Raw genomic sequence first — 13,901 nt, forward strand, 5'->3', positions numbered from 1 at the left:
TATATATATATATATATATATATATATATACACACACACATTTATATAAAATATTATTCATTTTTATATAGCTATTAAATACATGTTAAAACATTAATACATTTATAGATAGTTAAACATGCATTTATATATATAAATGTATTAATAATATGTTTTAACATATGTATTTAATAACTATCTATCTATCTATAGATCTATCTATCTTTTTTTTGAGTAAATGTATTTTTGTGCATTGTGAAGTTTCATAATTAAAACCTCATATAGGTTAAACAATGACCTCTCACCTTTGACCTCTGTCCACAGCAGAACCTGACCGCTGTGAGGGGTGAAGATGTAGATGGCCGAATCCGTCCAGGTGAGCAGGTTTTGATCACTAAGAATCACACACACAATTCACAAGTTAAATATTAACCCAAAAACCTTTCTAACCTGAGACGTTATCATCATAGTCATAATAGCAGGTGTGAAATATTGTGTCTTTACTAAAGGTCTTGTGTTATTATAGTACAGGGAGTGGTTACCCAAACTGGAGGAGTCTTGGGAAAGCCAGAGACTGTGGACTCGTCTGTGCGGGGTTGAAATGTGGCTCATTCCTGAAAACAAAAATACATAACAAATATATAGAGAGAAAAGTATGGAGATACAAAACTAAGAGGCAGAACAACAAACACTAATGAAGTCACAAGTTAGCGTTAAACACACAAACACTCACTTGTAAGAGACGAGGGGCAGCGGTGGGCAGGCCAGCAGCTGTTTGAACTGGTGTGTGCTCAGGACCTCTCCACTGAAACTGGCCTCCCATATTCGGGAGCCAGGCCGGGCACAGTACAGCAGCGCCTGACCCCGCTGACCCGCAGGACCTAGTACAGGGAGTGCTTACCCAAACTGGAGGAGTCTTAGGAAAGCCAGAGACTGTGGACTCGTCTGTGCGGGGTTTAAATGTGGCTCATTCCTGAAAACAAAAATACATAACAAATATATAGAGAGAAAAGTATGGAGATACAAAACTAAGAGGCAGAACAACAAACACTAATGAAGTCACAAGTTAGCGTTAAACACACAAACACTCACTTGTAAGAGACGAGGGGCAGCGGTGGGCAGGCCAGCAGCTGTTTAAACTGGTGTGTGCTCAGGACCTCTCCACCGAAACTGGCCTCCCATATGCGGGAGCCGGGCCGGGCGCAGTACAGCAGCGCCTGACCCCGCTGACCCGCCGGACTCTGCTGGAGAAAACATGCCCCAAACTCTCCATCTCGCTCTTTATTACCCACGCGCCAGAACTTCTCCCTGAGAGTGGAACAGAGACAGGAACAGAGTGAATTTTCATCTGTTTCAACTGAATTTTCATTTAGTTTTTCTTGCGATTAATATGCATTTTAATCTAAGTTATGGTCTGAGAACATTGGAGATAATGTGATATGAATGTCTGACATGATATTTTGATCAAATAAAGAGCCTAATTCAAATTAAATGGTACATTTGTGTTTAAAATGTTCTAGTGATCTCTGGTGAGTACTTATCCTTTATTTAACTAATTGTTGGTATAGTTGTGGGACATCCCATGTCTCCTGCAAACACACACACCTCTCCGTGTCACACAGGTAGCAGCGGCTGAGAGACGAGACCACCAGGTGTCCGTCCGAGTAGCCCAGCTGAACCACACGTGAATCCACTGTGGTGATGGTCTGAATTGGGAAGATCACAAACGCAGAGCCCTGTTTGGACGCCAAACCACAACAAACACACAACAACACACAAGCATAGATTAAAATCACTGGTTATCATTTAAATAAAATGCATTAAACTGTTCAAAACTTTTTTTTCTTTTGAAAGAAATGTATGTTTTTATTCAGCAAAGACGCATTAAATTGATCAAATGTAACACTAAAGACATTCATAATGTTACAAAAGATTTCGATTTTGAATAAATGCTCTTCTTTTGAACTTCCATTCAAAGAATCCTGAAAAAAATGTATTGCGGTTTCCACACAAAATATGAAGAAGAGCAACCGTTTCAAACACTGATAATCATCAGAAATGTTTCTTGAGTAGCAAATCAGACTATTAGAATGATTTCTGAAGGATCATGTGACACTGAAGACTGGAGTAACGATGCTGGAAATTCAGCTTTGATCACAGGAATAAATTACATTTTGAAATATATTAAAATACAAAACAGTTCTTTTGAATTGTAATAATATTTCACAATATTACTATTTTTACTGTATTTTTGATCAAATAACTGCAGCCTTGATGAGCAGAAGAGACTTCTTTCAAAAACATTAAAACGATCTTACAGACCCCAAACTATGAACAGTAGTGTATGGCCACACTGACATGCATAAAACTTCAAGTGTTAAAACTTTTACGTTTTCTTATACCTTCCCGAGTTTAGATGACCCAGCTCGGACGCAGGACACTTTCCCTCCCACATCTCCTGCAAACACTCGGAGGGCCGCGTTGTCCCAGCACAGAGATGTTACCGTCTGTCCCCGGTGCTCCCAGGACACAGAGACGCGCTCAGGGCGGCCACGCCGCTCTAAATGCAGCTCCCACACCACCACCAAACCCTGACTGGGACACACACACACATCAAAAGAGTCCAGACTGGCAACCAAAAACACCAGGAGCGCATATAAACGTGAATATGAATACCTCGTTGCTACAGCGATAAAGTCTTCATCATGGGGGCAGCATGAGACCTGCGTGACTGAGCCTTCCTATAAAAAAAAAAAAAGCAGAACTAGAAAATTATTTTATGTTATGGCTGTTATTATTAATCTTATTATTATATTAAAGTTTCCCTATTTTCACTGTTGCCTGTGCACACACTTTCTAGCTTGTAAAAACATGTTTCATGGGTCAAAGCAGAGAATGATGCGAGTGTAAGTTGATGCCAACGCACTAGTATCCTGTGTGCTGGTGTGATCAATAACTATTTATAAACACAGGAAAAAGCAAATACGTCATGCATATACTGTTGCAGATTGCACAAAGTTTAAACACACAAATTAGGGCTGCATGAAAAAAATAAGAATAAAAATAAAAATAAATAAATAACATTAATAATAAGGTAACGCTTTAATTTAAGGTGTCCTTGTTACACGTTACATATACTTACTATTATAATAACAATAAATTATGCATAATTACATGCAAGTAACCCTAAGCCAAACCCAAATCCTAACCATATAGTAAGTACATGTACTGTAGTTAATGAATATTACTCAGTACATAAATGTATAATTACACTGTAACAAGGACACCTTAAAATAAAGTGTAACCAATAATAATATTTATTATTATTAAATAAAAAATCTAATAAGAATCAAGAATATTTCACCATAAAAAAAAAAAAAAGAATATTTAAGAATATTAAAACAATAACAATTTTGTTTCACATTACAACTACAATACTAATATATATGGTTTTAATTTCTTTATTTTCAAACGTTAAACCATTAAACTTTTATTTTGATGGAAAACTTTTCTTTTTTTGTTTTGAGTTTGTGTGGAGCAGCATTTACTGTGAATCAAGCCACTATGAGATGCTGAAAACACTGGATCACGAGCTGCTCACGTGTAAATGAACACAGTGTTCACTCAGTGCATATATTTATTTAATTAAATCGCAGCCTTTGCGATTTGATAATCACACTAAGCCATATTGCAGTTCCTGGTTTTACTTTGATTAATCATGCAGCACTAATGCAAATACACTGATATCTGATTGATAACGCTGGACAACAGTATTTTGACACTGCTGATAGTTCTGTGCACCAACTCAATCACTAACTGTGTTAAAGGGGAACTTGTGAAATGATTTAGTTGTGTACTTTGTGTGTGAGAATGAGTTTCTGCTTCCAGCCGTCTCTCTGAATGAGGTGAAGCCCTCCGGCAGACGTGCCCAGAGCCAACCACTTCCTGGACACGGAGAGACACGTGCACTGCGAGATACACAGACAGAGATAGAAGGATATTAGAGAGAATCTCACAAAATCTGCCAAGAACAAGAAAAAAAATACATAAAAAATACATAAATAAATAACATATAAATTATATAATATAAATATTAATATAAACATTATAATAAAATAAAAATAAAAATATTTCTGCTTAAAGAAAGCAGCTATGAAGATAATTTTCATGACAATTAAAATCTATCTTTAATGTAATGCAACAAAATTCTCATTACTGAAATGCAAATAAAATTAATTATGTACAATTTAAATTAGTATTCTTATATTAGTCATAACATTTTATATATTAAATTGATACATTTTTGTTTATGCTAAATAAACAAAAAAAATTAATTTCTTTAAAACAATAATTTTATTATTATTATATTTTATTATATTTCAATCATTTAAAGGCACAATATGTAATTTTCGCCGCTGGAGGGTGCGTATTCAAAATAAACAAAGAGACAAAGGCGTAGTTTGATCATTTATTCCTGTGATTTCAAAGCTGAGCTTTAGTATCATTACTCCAGTCACATGATCCTTCAGAAATCATTCTAATATTCTGATTTGCTGCTCAAAAATCATTTTAAAGTATCCTTGCTAAATGAAAGTAATAATTTCTATAATTTAAATTTCTATAACATAAATGTAAAAAAGAGCTTTTGAATGGTATACTGTATAATGTAACAAAAGCTTTTTATTTCAGACAAATGCTGATCTTTGGATCTTTCTATTCATCAAAGAATCCTGAAAAAAAAATGTACTCAACTGTTTTAAATATTGATAATCAGCAAATCAGCATATTATACTGATTTCTGAAGATCATGTGACACTGAAGACTGGAGTAATGATGCTGAAAATTCAGCTTTAACATCACAGGAATAAATGACATTTTAAAATATATTCAAATAGAAAGCAGTTATTTTAAATAGTAAAAATATTTCAAAATTGTACTGCTTTTGGGGTATTTTGGATCAAATAAATGCAGGCTTGGTGAGCAGAAGAGACTTCTTTAAAAAAACATTTAAATCTTACTGTTCAAAACCCTTTGACTGGTAGTGTAGCCTGATTATTCTTATAGATTGAAACGTGCTTCAACCAGGATAAAGAGTATGAAACGTGCTCCAAGTTGCTTCAGAAAACAAAAAAATTGAGCAACAACAAAAGCATGTTGCTGGAAACGGGCTTATTATTGAAAATGCAAACTGATTGTCTGCCAGCAGGAGGCGCTTTGAGAGCGGCAGAAACAGCTGTAATCAAAGCAGCTCCGCTCATGACCGTTTCCTTATCAGATAAAATAAAAATGCCATCTATACTTTTCTGAAGACAGTCGGTCCCCTTCAGAGATACATTCATATAAAACACCCGTGACGCGTTTTGATTTTGAAACGTGCAGTGCTCATGTTTATTCAACAAAGTCAAACGGCACAAATAAATCAATGAATGGGAAACACTGGTAATGTATATCGAAATATCGGAAATGTGTTTAAAAATTATATCACCGTTATTGAAAAAAAATATATCGCGATACATATTGATATTGAATTATTGTCCAGCCCTAGTTGCAATGCAAAAAAAATGGTAATGGTAATTTTCTTCATGCTAAACATATTTAGATGTTCTTTTTGGTTTTTGGGCTGAAAGACGACCCGAACAGGTTGTTACATTCATCCACTTACTCTCCATAATTAAAATAATTCTTATTGCAGAAAATCAAATAAACAGAACAGAAATTAAAACATGTTTTATGACGCTTGCTGACAAGTAAACAGCACCAACCACAATTCAGGTCAGTTTGAATATCAGATGCCATATAAGCCATTATTATCATAACTTTGACTGTTTCACAATAGTTAGTTCAGTAGGTAAATGTGTGATTTACTTTGATTCGTCCCAAGTCCAGTCGCAGGGCGGAAAGGAGGGGGTCCAGGCAGTCAAACTCTGCCAGGACATGTGTGCAGGACTCCACAGGAACCACAGGAATCATCCTGCAACGGTCTGAGAGGAAACAAGAGTATTAGATTTTTTTTTTGTAGGAATCATTAGTGCATGCAGCATGTTTGTCTAACCAAAAAGCATTTCGGTGCATCATAAATACATTCCTAACAGCAGCTTTGGGCAAAATATGCATACATGGCATGTTTGAACAAGCAACCAATCAAAACAATATATGCTAACATTCAGTAAATTGTAATGAGGTACACAAACACTCAAGTAGCCTAATTATTCAAGCGCCCAATCAGCAGCACCTCTGGTCATCATGCGCCAAATATACACTGCAAAGGTGGCACAGAAGCGCTTCTAAAGAGGCATTTAGGTGTGTTTACACAGACTGTTTAATGCTGCTTAGAGGTGGCATATATGCATTTACACAGCAACTGCATCTTTATACAGTACTTTAAGGGCTGAGGTGGGTCTGAGCAGGCATAATTTAGTCTGGCTTTTATGCTGCTTTTCACAGAATTTTGAGCAGGCACAAAGCAACCTTAACTTGGCTATGTAAAGATGATTGCCAAAAATGCGCCCTCAGTAGGCAGCACAGTGTGCTCACTAGGTTTTGAGACACATCCCTACTAAGTGTCATATGATTCCAGGGAAATCCAATTGAAAAAGCATGACTACCACTCTCCTCCTTTATTTCTTTTAATGATTTTCTGCCAGAAGACTAAAGGACTATATATATGCAGCTACATTAATGTATCAACTAAACAAAAACAAAAACCCAGTTGCAGAGTGACAGATATCATCTATTTGGGAACTGTTGTTTTCTTTCTTTGTTTTTTTACACATTTGACAGTAAGCAGAAAAGAAAAAACGCTTACAAGCTCATGCATATACACACATTTTATCACTTCCCCTTCGTCTGAAACACATGTTTACAAGAATTCAGTTTGTAAAACACTATAAAAGTAAAAGTTACAAATCAAAGCGACGCGTTAGCCGATTAGCATGACTGTCAATCACGTAATCGGAGCTTAAAACTCGCCAAAACCGCATAAAACATCGAACAAACTTGTTTTTGTTGAAGTCTGTTAATCACGTTGCGTCTTTAAACAGTTTAATAAATGTGAAAGTTGATCCTGAGCTGGAAGCTCGGGTACTTTCACGACCAACAACGTTTTAGTTTCTATTTCTCCTCCTAATGAGTTAACGTTTAGTCCTTAACGTTATGTACACGTTTGAGGCAACATAAAACAATACTTTTTAAACATTGTTTACTTTGCAACTAAAAAAAAGTTTAACTTATTTGAGGTGGTAAATGTGTCACCTCAAGCATTTCTATAACTAACGTTAACGTTATCTAACATCAATTAAACCATATAAAACGCGTTTACCTCCTCCTGAGCTCCAGGAGCATTTAAATCTGCGAAATTTCCAGAAATGTAGTGAAACCCAATCATAAAGTGTGTAAAGTGAAGATCGTGTGTGTGTTGTTTGTGCCGCTGTGTGTTTGACAGCTGACTGAAAACTGACCGGCGCTACTTCCTCATTAGGCTCCACTCACTGTGAGGCGCAGTGATTCACACTAAGCGCGGGGAACTATTTCTGGCGCCTTTGGACAATATTTGCCATCAAGCACTTGGGAAACTTTACATATTAAATATATTATCAAAGTAAATAAATCTGCTAATCAAGCATTAAAAGTTCAAGTTTTATTAAAAAACATCTGGTTTACAAACAAATAACTGTCACAGACGCGTAGGTGTTCTAGCAGTAGATTGGGGTCCACTGGTCCATTAAAAGCTCTTGCTGGTATTGATTGATATTCGAGACGCCCTCGAGAATGAAGCCTGTTTCATCAGCAAGCAAAAATAGCAAAGACCCAACCCTCAAACATCTTACAACCTTGAAGTGAATGTGTTTAAGCACCGGATTCAGATATAGATGTATGCATTTTATTATATAAAGATAGCCATCACCAAATTCAAGCACACAATGACTAAACTGAACTGTATGGTGGGTCTTTCTTGAGAAGTTATTATAACATACAGCAGTATTGATTATGCACTGGTCCTGCTGCATGATTTGATAAGTGACCTACTGTAAATGCAAAATCGTATTAAATATTACTTCTTCATTTTCAGTTGCTCAAAATCTGTGTTTAAAGTTTTGACCATGTTTAAGAACATTATTTTATTTATTAAAATAAAAATAAATAAATAGAAATATATAGAAATAGAAAAATGCAAGTGATGAAAATCAATACAAAATAAAAGTTTATAACATTATAAACTATTGTAAATGTATAAACTATATTACAATAGTTTATAAATGAATAATATAAATTAGTAAATTGATAATTGATAACATAAATTACAGAATTATTATTTTTGTTATTACTATTGCTTCTTATTTTGTATTAATTTTCATCCTTTTTTTAAATGTTTATTTTAATTACTTAAGCCTATTATTTATATATGCCTGGAAAAACCATGTGTGGTAACTGCTCTGCATTTATGAAGATTTAAAAATAATTAATAATTTAAATAAATAAGAATAAAAAATGATTCAAACATAAATAAAAAATAATGATTATTAGTAATAGCAATTAGTTAAAATAATAATTTAAGTAAAAAAAAAAAAAAAAAAGGATTAAAAACCCCTGGTCTAACACACACACAAAAGCATGTTCATATGCACAAACACACTTTCTTATCAGGCATCACATTAATTTGAAACGGAACAATTCCTGTGCAAAACAGTCCAAATACAGTGCTTCCCCTTCTGGTTTTCAGTGTGTAACATAACAGCTTCCTCACTGCATGTACACTTTGGTAAACGAGTACTTTGAGGAAGCTCTTTTAACGCAACACACACAAACACACGACACCAGTTGAAGAGTTTAAATCTTGACTTTATTTGCAATAACATCCACAACTCAGTGCAGCTAGAGAAGACACGCTATAAAGCAGTGCGGATGAGCGTGCGCACCCGTTTGTGGCACACAGATCAGTAACTACATAGAAATTATTATTTTTTTTTTTTTTTACAGTATTGCTATATCCCCTCCCATTGGCGTGTCTTGAGCAACTGATTTCCAATCAGCCTCAAGTCTCGGGAGGGTTGAACTGGATTGCAATATCTGGTTTGTAAAGAGTCCTCCTTATCATTGACTTGAAAGCTTTTCCCTCAAACTGAGTCCTTTGCATTAAACGTTGTAAGTTCCTGAGAAATCTTTCCACCGATATTATTATTACTGAGCCCAGTTTGGTCATTGCAGAAATACAACACTGTTAAAACTTCACTTCTTACCTAGGAACTGAAATTATCCATTGAAAAAACAAAGTAAAGAGAGAAGATAATAATTACAGTTATTTGTGACTGGCACAGCCCATCTCCACGCGGACCAATAAGATTACAGAATTTGCTGCTCCAAGCCCCTCCCCCAGGCAGACACGCTCACTAGCACCTCCAGCTCTGATTGGCTGGAAAATCCGCCCATCAGGCTCCATCCGGCCCAAGCTGGAGAGAGTGTCTCTGTTCTTCTCCCTCTTTCTTTAAATTCACCCAGAGTCTTTTGTCTCTTTCCTGGATTTCTCTGCATCTCCTCAGGTTTTTCTCATCATTCGGCGCGTTTGCCAGACTTGGAACTTGCTGTACGCAGCCTGAAGCATTTCCTCCAGGTGGCCCGTTAGCTGTCGCAATCAGACAACACAGGAAAGTATTATGCATTTCCACTGTAAGTGCATCAAAAATATTGATCGATGAAAAAATATAGATTACATGACCATGCAAACCCTCAATATCAAAATGGGACTGATTGGGAAAAATCCAAATACAGTAATAATATCAGAAAATTCAGACACTTTACACCTCAAATAACACATTTATGCATGTTTATTTTTATTTTATAACTTATTTTGAACTAAAAACTCATCAATCCTCTGGTTTTCCTCACTTTCAACTGTGATCATTGACTGTCGAAACAGACCCAAGACAATAAGCATAACATTTTTTGGTTTATTAAATGCACAATATTTTGTTTCAATAAGATTTATTCTTTAATATTTAGAATTTTGAGGGGATTTTATGGTACTAGACAATATTTAACTCTAAATTATGCACCATTTATATAACATAATACAAATATTAGAAAAATATTTCATATGATTTTGCATTAATACAGTGTTTAAGTTAAACATACAAATCTATATTACCTAGTTGCTTTTAAGTGTTTTCAGACATTATTATAATTATAAAATATAATAATAGTACCAATATTATACAATGTTATACTATTAAATTATATTATTATAATTTAATTATAATAAATATCATCATTTCTATTAGGTATTGCATTTGTATTTCTATTTAACTTCAGGAAAGACGATTAATTAAAGATTTGTAGATTGTACCCCCCAAAAAATGCTCTTTATTTTGAAATTTTTTTTGTATTTCCCATTTATTTCCCTTGGCAGCCATTTTTGACTGCAAAGATCACAATTGTGATTATTTTTTAAAGTTTTTTCTAATCATGTCCGCAATGTTTTTGTGTGTGTTCATATAGCAAGTTCCACAAAAGTCACCAAGCTTCATTAAAAAAAAAATTCAAAAACCCAAAACATATATACAATTTTTTTGTTTTTTTTTGTTTAAAATGACCACCACTGATTTAAACAGTACACTATCCTGAACCAGTTCTTCCACACAGTTTAGAAATGATCGATTCTGGGCTGTCTTTCTAATAGCAGCAAGATGAGCATTAATTATTCATGTTCACTCTAAGTAGTAGAATCCATTACAGTAAATGGAGGGGGTGTGGTCAGGGGCGTGGCCTTACATTTGTGCTCAAATACTGCCGTTGGATCTTTTCTTGAAAGGGGCGGAGCTTTGTCACCTGGAATCTCTCCAGGTTAGATTTCATCTTTACCACCTGTGAGCAGGAGAGACAGATGAAACAAATCATGCAGCAACAAAACAATACTACTTTAGTATTTTAATTTGTAAATATCAATAACTGAAGGTGCACTTCTTGACCTTTTCCTCCAGGAAGGGAGTGTTGACGGGGAAACAGGACCAGAAATGTCGGAGCAGCTCTCCGGCAGCTGTATATAAGTGCTTCAGCTCGCTCTGAACATCAGTTGGCACTAATTCTACATAAATAAACACAAAGAGAGTATAGATCAAGTTAATGGACAGTAAAACGGCAGTTTTAAACTTCTCGCATTAAAAAGTGCATTCAAATCTCAGAGGAAGCAACATTTGATGTTATGATGGGATGAATAGACAGTCTGAGGTCAAACGCTCACGGTTTATGGTCTGTTGGCCTCCTCCCTGCATCAGAAGCCCTCCAGGTGACAGCGCTGTGATGGCGGAGCTCGCCGCATTGCTGGACATCACCTGAAACAGGCCAGAAAATACAATATAATAAAACAGACTAGAATCCAGGACTCTTAGCCATGCATGCCAGTGGTGTACCTGCGTCAGACGGGGTTTATAGTTCCTCATCTCGTGCTGGATAATGCTGATGGAGTTGATAATGTCTTGACTGGTGGTGTAATGCTGTGACTGAAGAGGAATCGGGCCGTGGGAATATCTTGCAGGAACAAACAAATGTAAAATACAAAGCACTTGATATGAAGATTCACAGACTGTGAAAACCCTGTGTCAGGCAGATACAGAATAAAGGCGCTGGATGTTTACCTGTCTGATTTCTTCAGGTTCAGAGCGATGGTCTTACGCCCAGAGTCACCCTGAAGGTCATCGTACTCTATGGATTCTTGCAATTTTACCTGAAGAGCCACAAAAAAACAACAACATAATCTGGTGCTGCTCATGTTGAACATAAAAAAAAAAAGACTGATATGTAATTTCTGGAAATGTAACCATCTTATATTTTTCCTAAATACTGAATATATTTAATATAATTTAATAATACAAAATATTAATTAAATATAAATAAATTAAATATAATACATAAAAAATATGTAATTTAAATAAATGTTTTATATATATATATATATATATATATATATACACACACACACACACACACAAAATATACATATATATAGGTAAACATGCAGGGGGAAAATGAGATGACGTGGAGGAAGTCTAGCTCACATAAACATGATCTCCAAACACGTGCTACAGAGAGCCGTGAGTCTTGAAGGAAACATCAAGATCTTTCAGCTGTAAGAGTTAAAAGGAAACCACCCAAAGAGACAAAGAACATTTAAACATGAGAAAAAGCACCAGGCTGAGAAGAAACAGAGCTGCGAACTCATAATTTCGGCTCTGTATGCCACCAGAACAGAATTAAAAATAAAACTATCAAGATGAAATTGAAGTGCAATTCAAACACAGCAATTATATAACTATATAATTATAGTATTATAGTATAATATAACATCAAATGCTTAGGAATTACACCCATTTTTATACACAGTCCCCCCCATTTTCAGGGGCTCAAAGGTAATTGGACAAATAAATGTGATCATAAATAAAATGTTCATTTTTGTCTTCAGCGCGTGAAATGCAGCTCAATCGGGTTGAAATCAGGAGATTGACTTGGCCATTGCAGAATATTCCGCTTTATTACTTTCAAAAACTCCTGGGTTGCTTTTGCTGTGTGTTTTGGGTCATCATCCATTTGTACTATGAAGCGCCATCCAATCAGCTTTGCTCCATTTGACTGAATCTGGGCAGAGAGTATATCTCTATACACTTCAGAATTATATATATATATACACACACACACACACACACATAATATACATACATGCATTTCACAATTTTGACTTATGTCTAGACTTTTATTATATTATACATGCACAGTTAGGTCCATATATATTTGGACACTGACACAATTTTCATAATTTCGGCTCTGTATGCCACCAGAACAGAATTAAAAATAAAACTATCAAGATGAAATTGAAGTGCAATTCAAACACAGCAATTATATAACTATATAATTATAGTATTATAGTATAATATAACATCAAAGTATATTCCGCTTTATTACTTTCAAAAACTCCTGGGTTGCTTTTGCTGTGTGTTTTGGGTCATCATCCATTTGTACTATGAAGCGCCATCCAATCAGCTTTGCTCCATTTGACTGAATCTGGGCAGAGAGTATATCTCTATACACTTCAGAATTCCACAGCAACAGCTTCCAAATGCACATGCCACACGTAGAATCAACTCCAGAACTTTTACCTGCTTAATTGATATAGAAATAACGAAGGAATAGCCCACGCCTGTCCATGATAACTATAAATGTACAATTTGAAAATAAAATTTCATAATTTTGACAATGTCTATAACTTTTCTTTTCTTTTTTTTTAACTTTTTTAAACTAAATTTCGATTTATAACGTATACACATACCATGTATATACATAAATGTGTGTGTGTGTGTTTCATAATTTTGACCTTTATGTCATAATTATGATATTTTTGGCAAATAATTTTAATACATAACACATATACACACACACATACACATATATATTATAAGAACATATACAGTATAATATGATTTAATATACATGATATACATTATGTCTATCTACTGTATATCTATCTATATATCTATTTCTATATCTATATATCTATCTGTCTATCTATCTAAATATATACACATATATATATTTGATTAAAAACCATGAAAAACTTCCTATTTCCCACTTATGAAGAGCACATTGCATTCTTTTCTGTTAAAAATAACAGTGAACAGTGGTTTGTGAATGTTGATGCTTACCCTAAATAATTTTATCGGGTGTGTTCATGTGAACGCTACTGCAGTCTTAGGCCCATCCCAAATGCTCTCTATTATCTAATAATAATAATAATAAAAACTGCGTTAATGCGCGATATAATAATTGTCGGCGTTAATTAATTTAATTAATGCATTAATGCGATAATAACACGTTAACTTGCCAAGCCCTAATATATATATATATATATATATATATATATATACACACGATTGTTTAAT

General features: G+C 34.7%; 1 protein-coding gene and 1 pseudogene across 1 annotated transcript in view; both read right to left on the minus strand.

Annotated features, from left to right (window-relative positions):
* The window catches only part of LOC107732299 (Hermansky-Pudlak syndrome 5 protein-like), a 23,136-nt gene extending 15,730 nt beyond the window's left edge, over positions 1-7,406 (minus strand). The window contains exons 1-9 of the mRNA XM_016543579.1: positions 7,298-7,406; positions 5,845-5,960; positions 3,837-3,947; positions 2,656-2,720; positions 2,382-2,574; positions 1,585-1,715; positions 1,072-1,287; positions 522-593; positions 285-373 (exon numbers count right to left, since the gene is read on the minus strand). Of these exons, the coding sequence (XP_016399065.1) occupies positions 285-373; positions 522-593; positions 1,072-1,287; positions 1,585-1,715; positions 2,382-2,574; positions 2,656-2,720; positions 3,837-3,947; positions 5,845-5,949 (982 nt within the window). The 5' untranslated portion in view covers positions 5,950-5,960; positions 7,298-7,406. The remainder of the gene's footprint in view (positions 1-284; positions 374-521; positions 594-1,071; positions 1,288-1,584; positions 1,716-2,381; positions 2,575-2,655; positions 2,721-3,836; positions 3,948-5,844; positions 5,961-7,297) is intronic.
* A 1,417-nt stretch (positions 7,407-8,823) lies between these two features.
* LOC107732260 (general transcription factor IIH subunit 1-like) overlaps positions 8,824-13,901 on the minus strand; it is a 7,647-nt pseudogene continuing 2,569 nt past the window's right edge.

This window comes from Sinocyclocheilus rhinocerous, unplaced genomic scaffold (genome assembly GCF_001515625.1).
Source record: "Sinocyclocheilus rhinocerous isolate Xijiao unplaced genomic scaffold, SAMN03320098_v1.1 scaffold38, whole genome shotgun sequence".
NCBI classification, from domain to species: Eukaryota; Metazoa; Chordata; class Actinopteri; order Cypriniformes; family Cyprinidae; genus Sinocyclocheilus; species Sinocyclocheilus rhinocerous.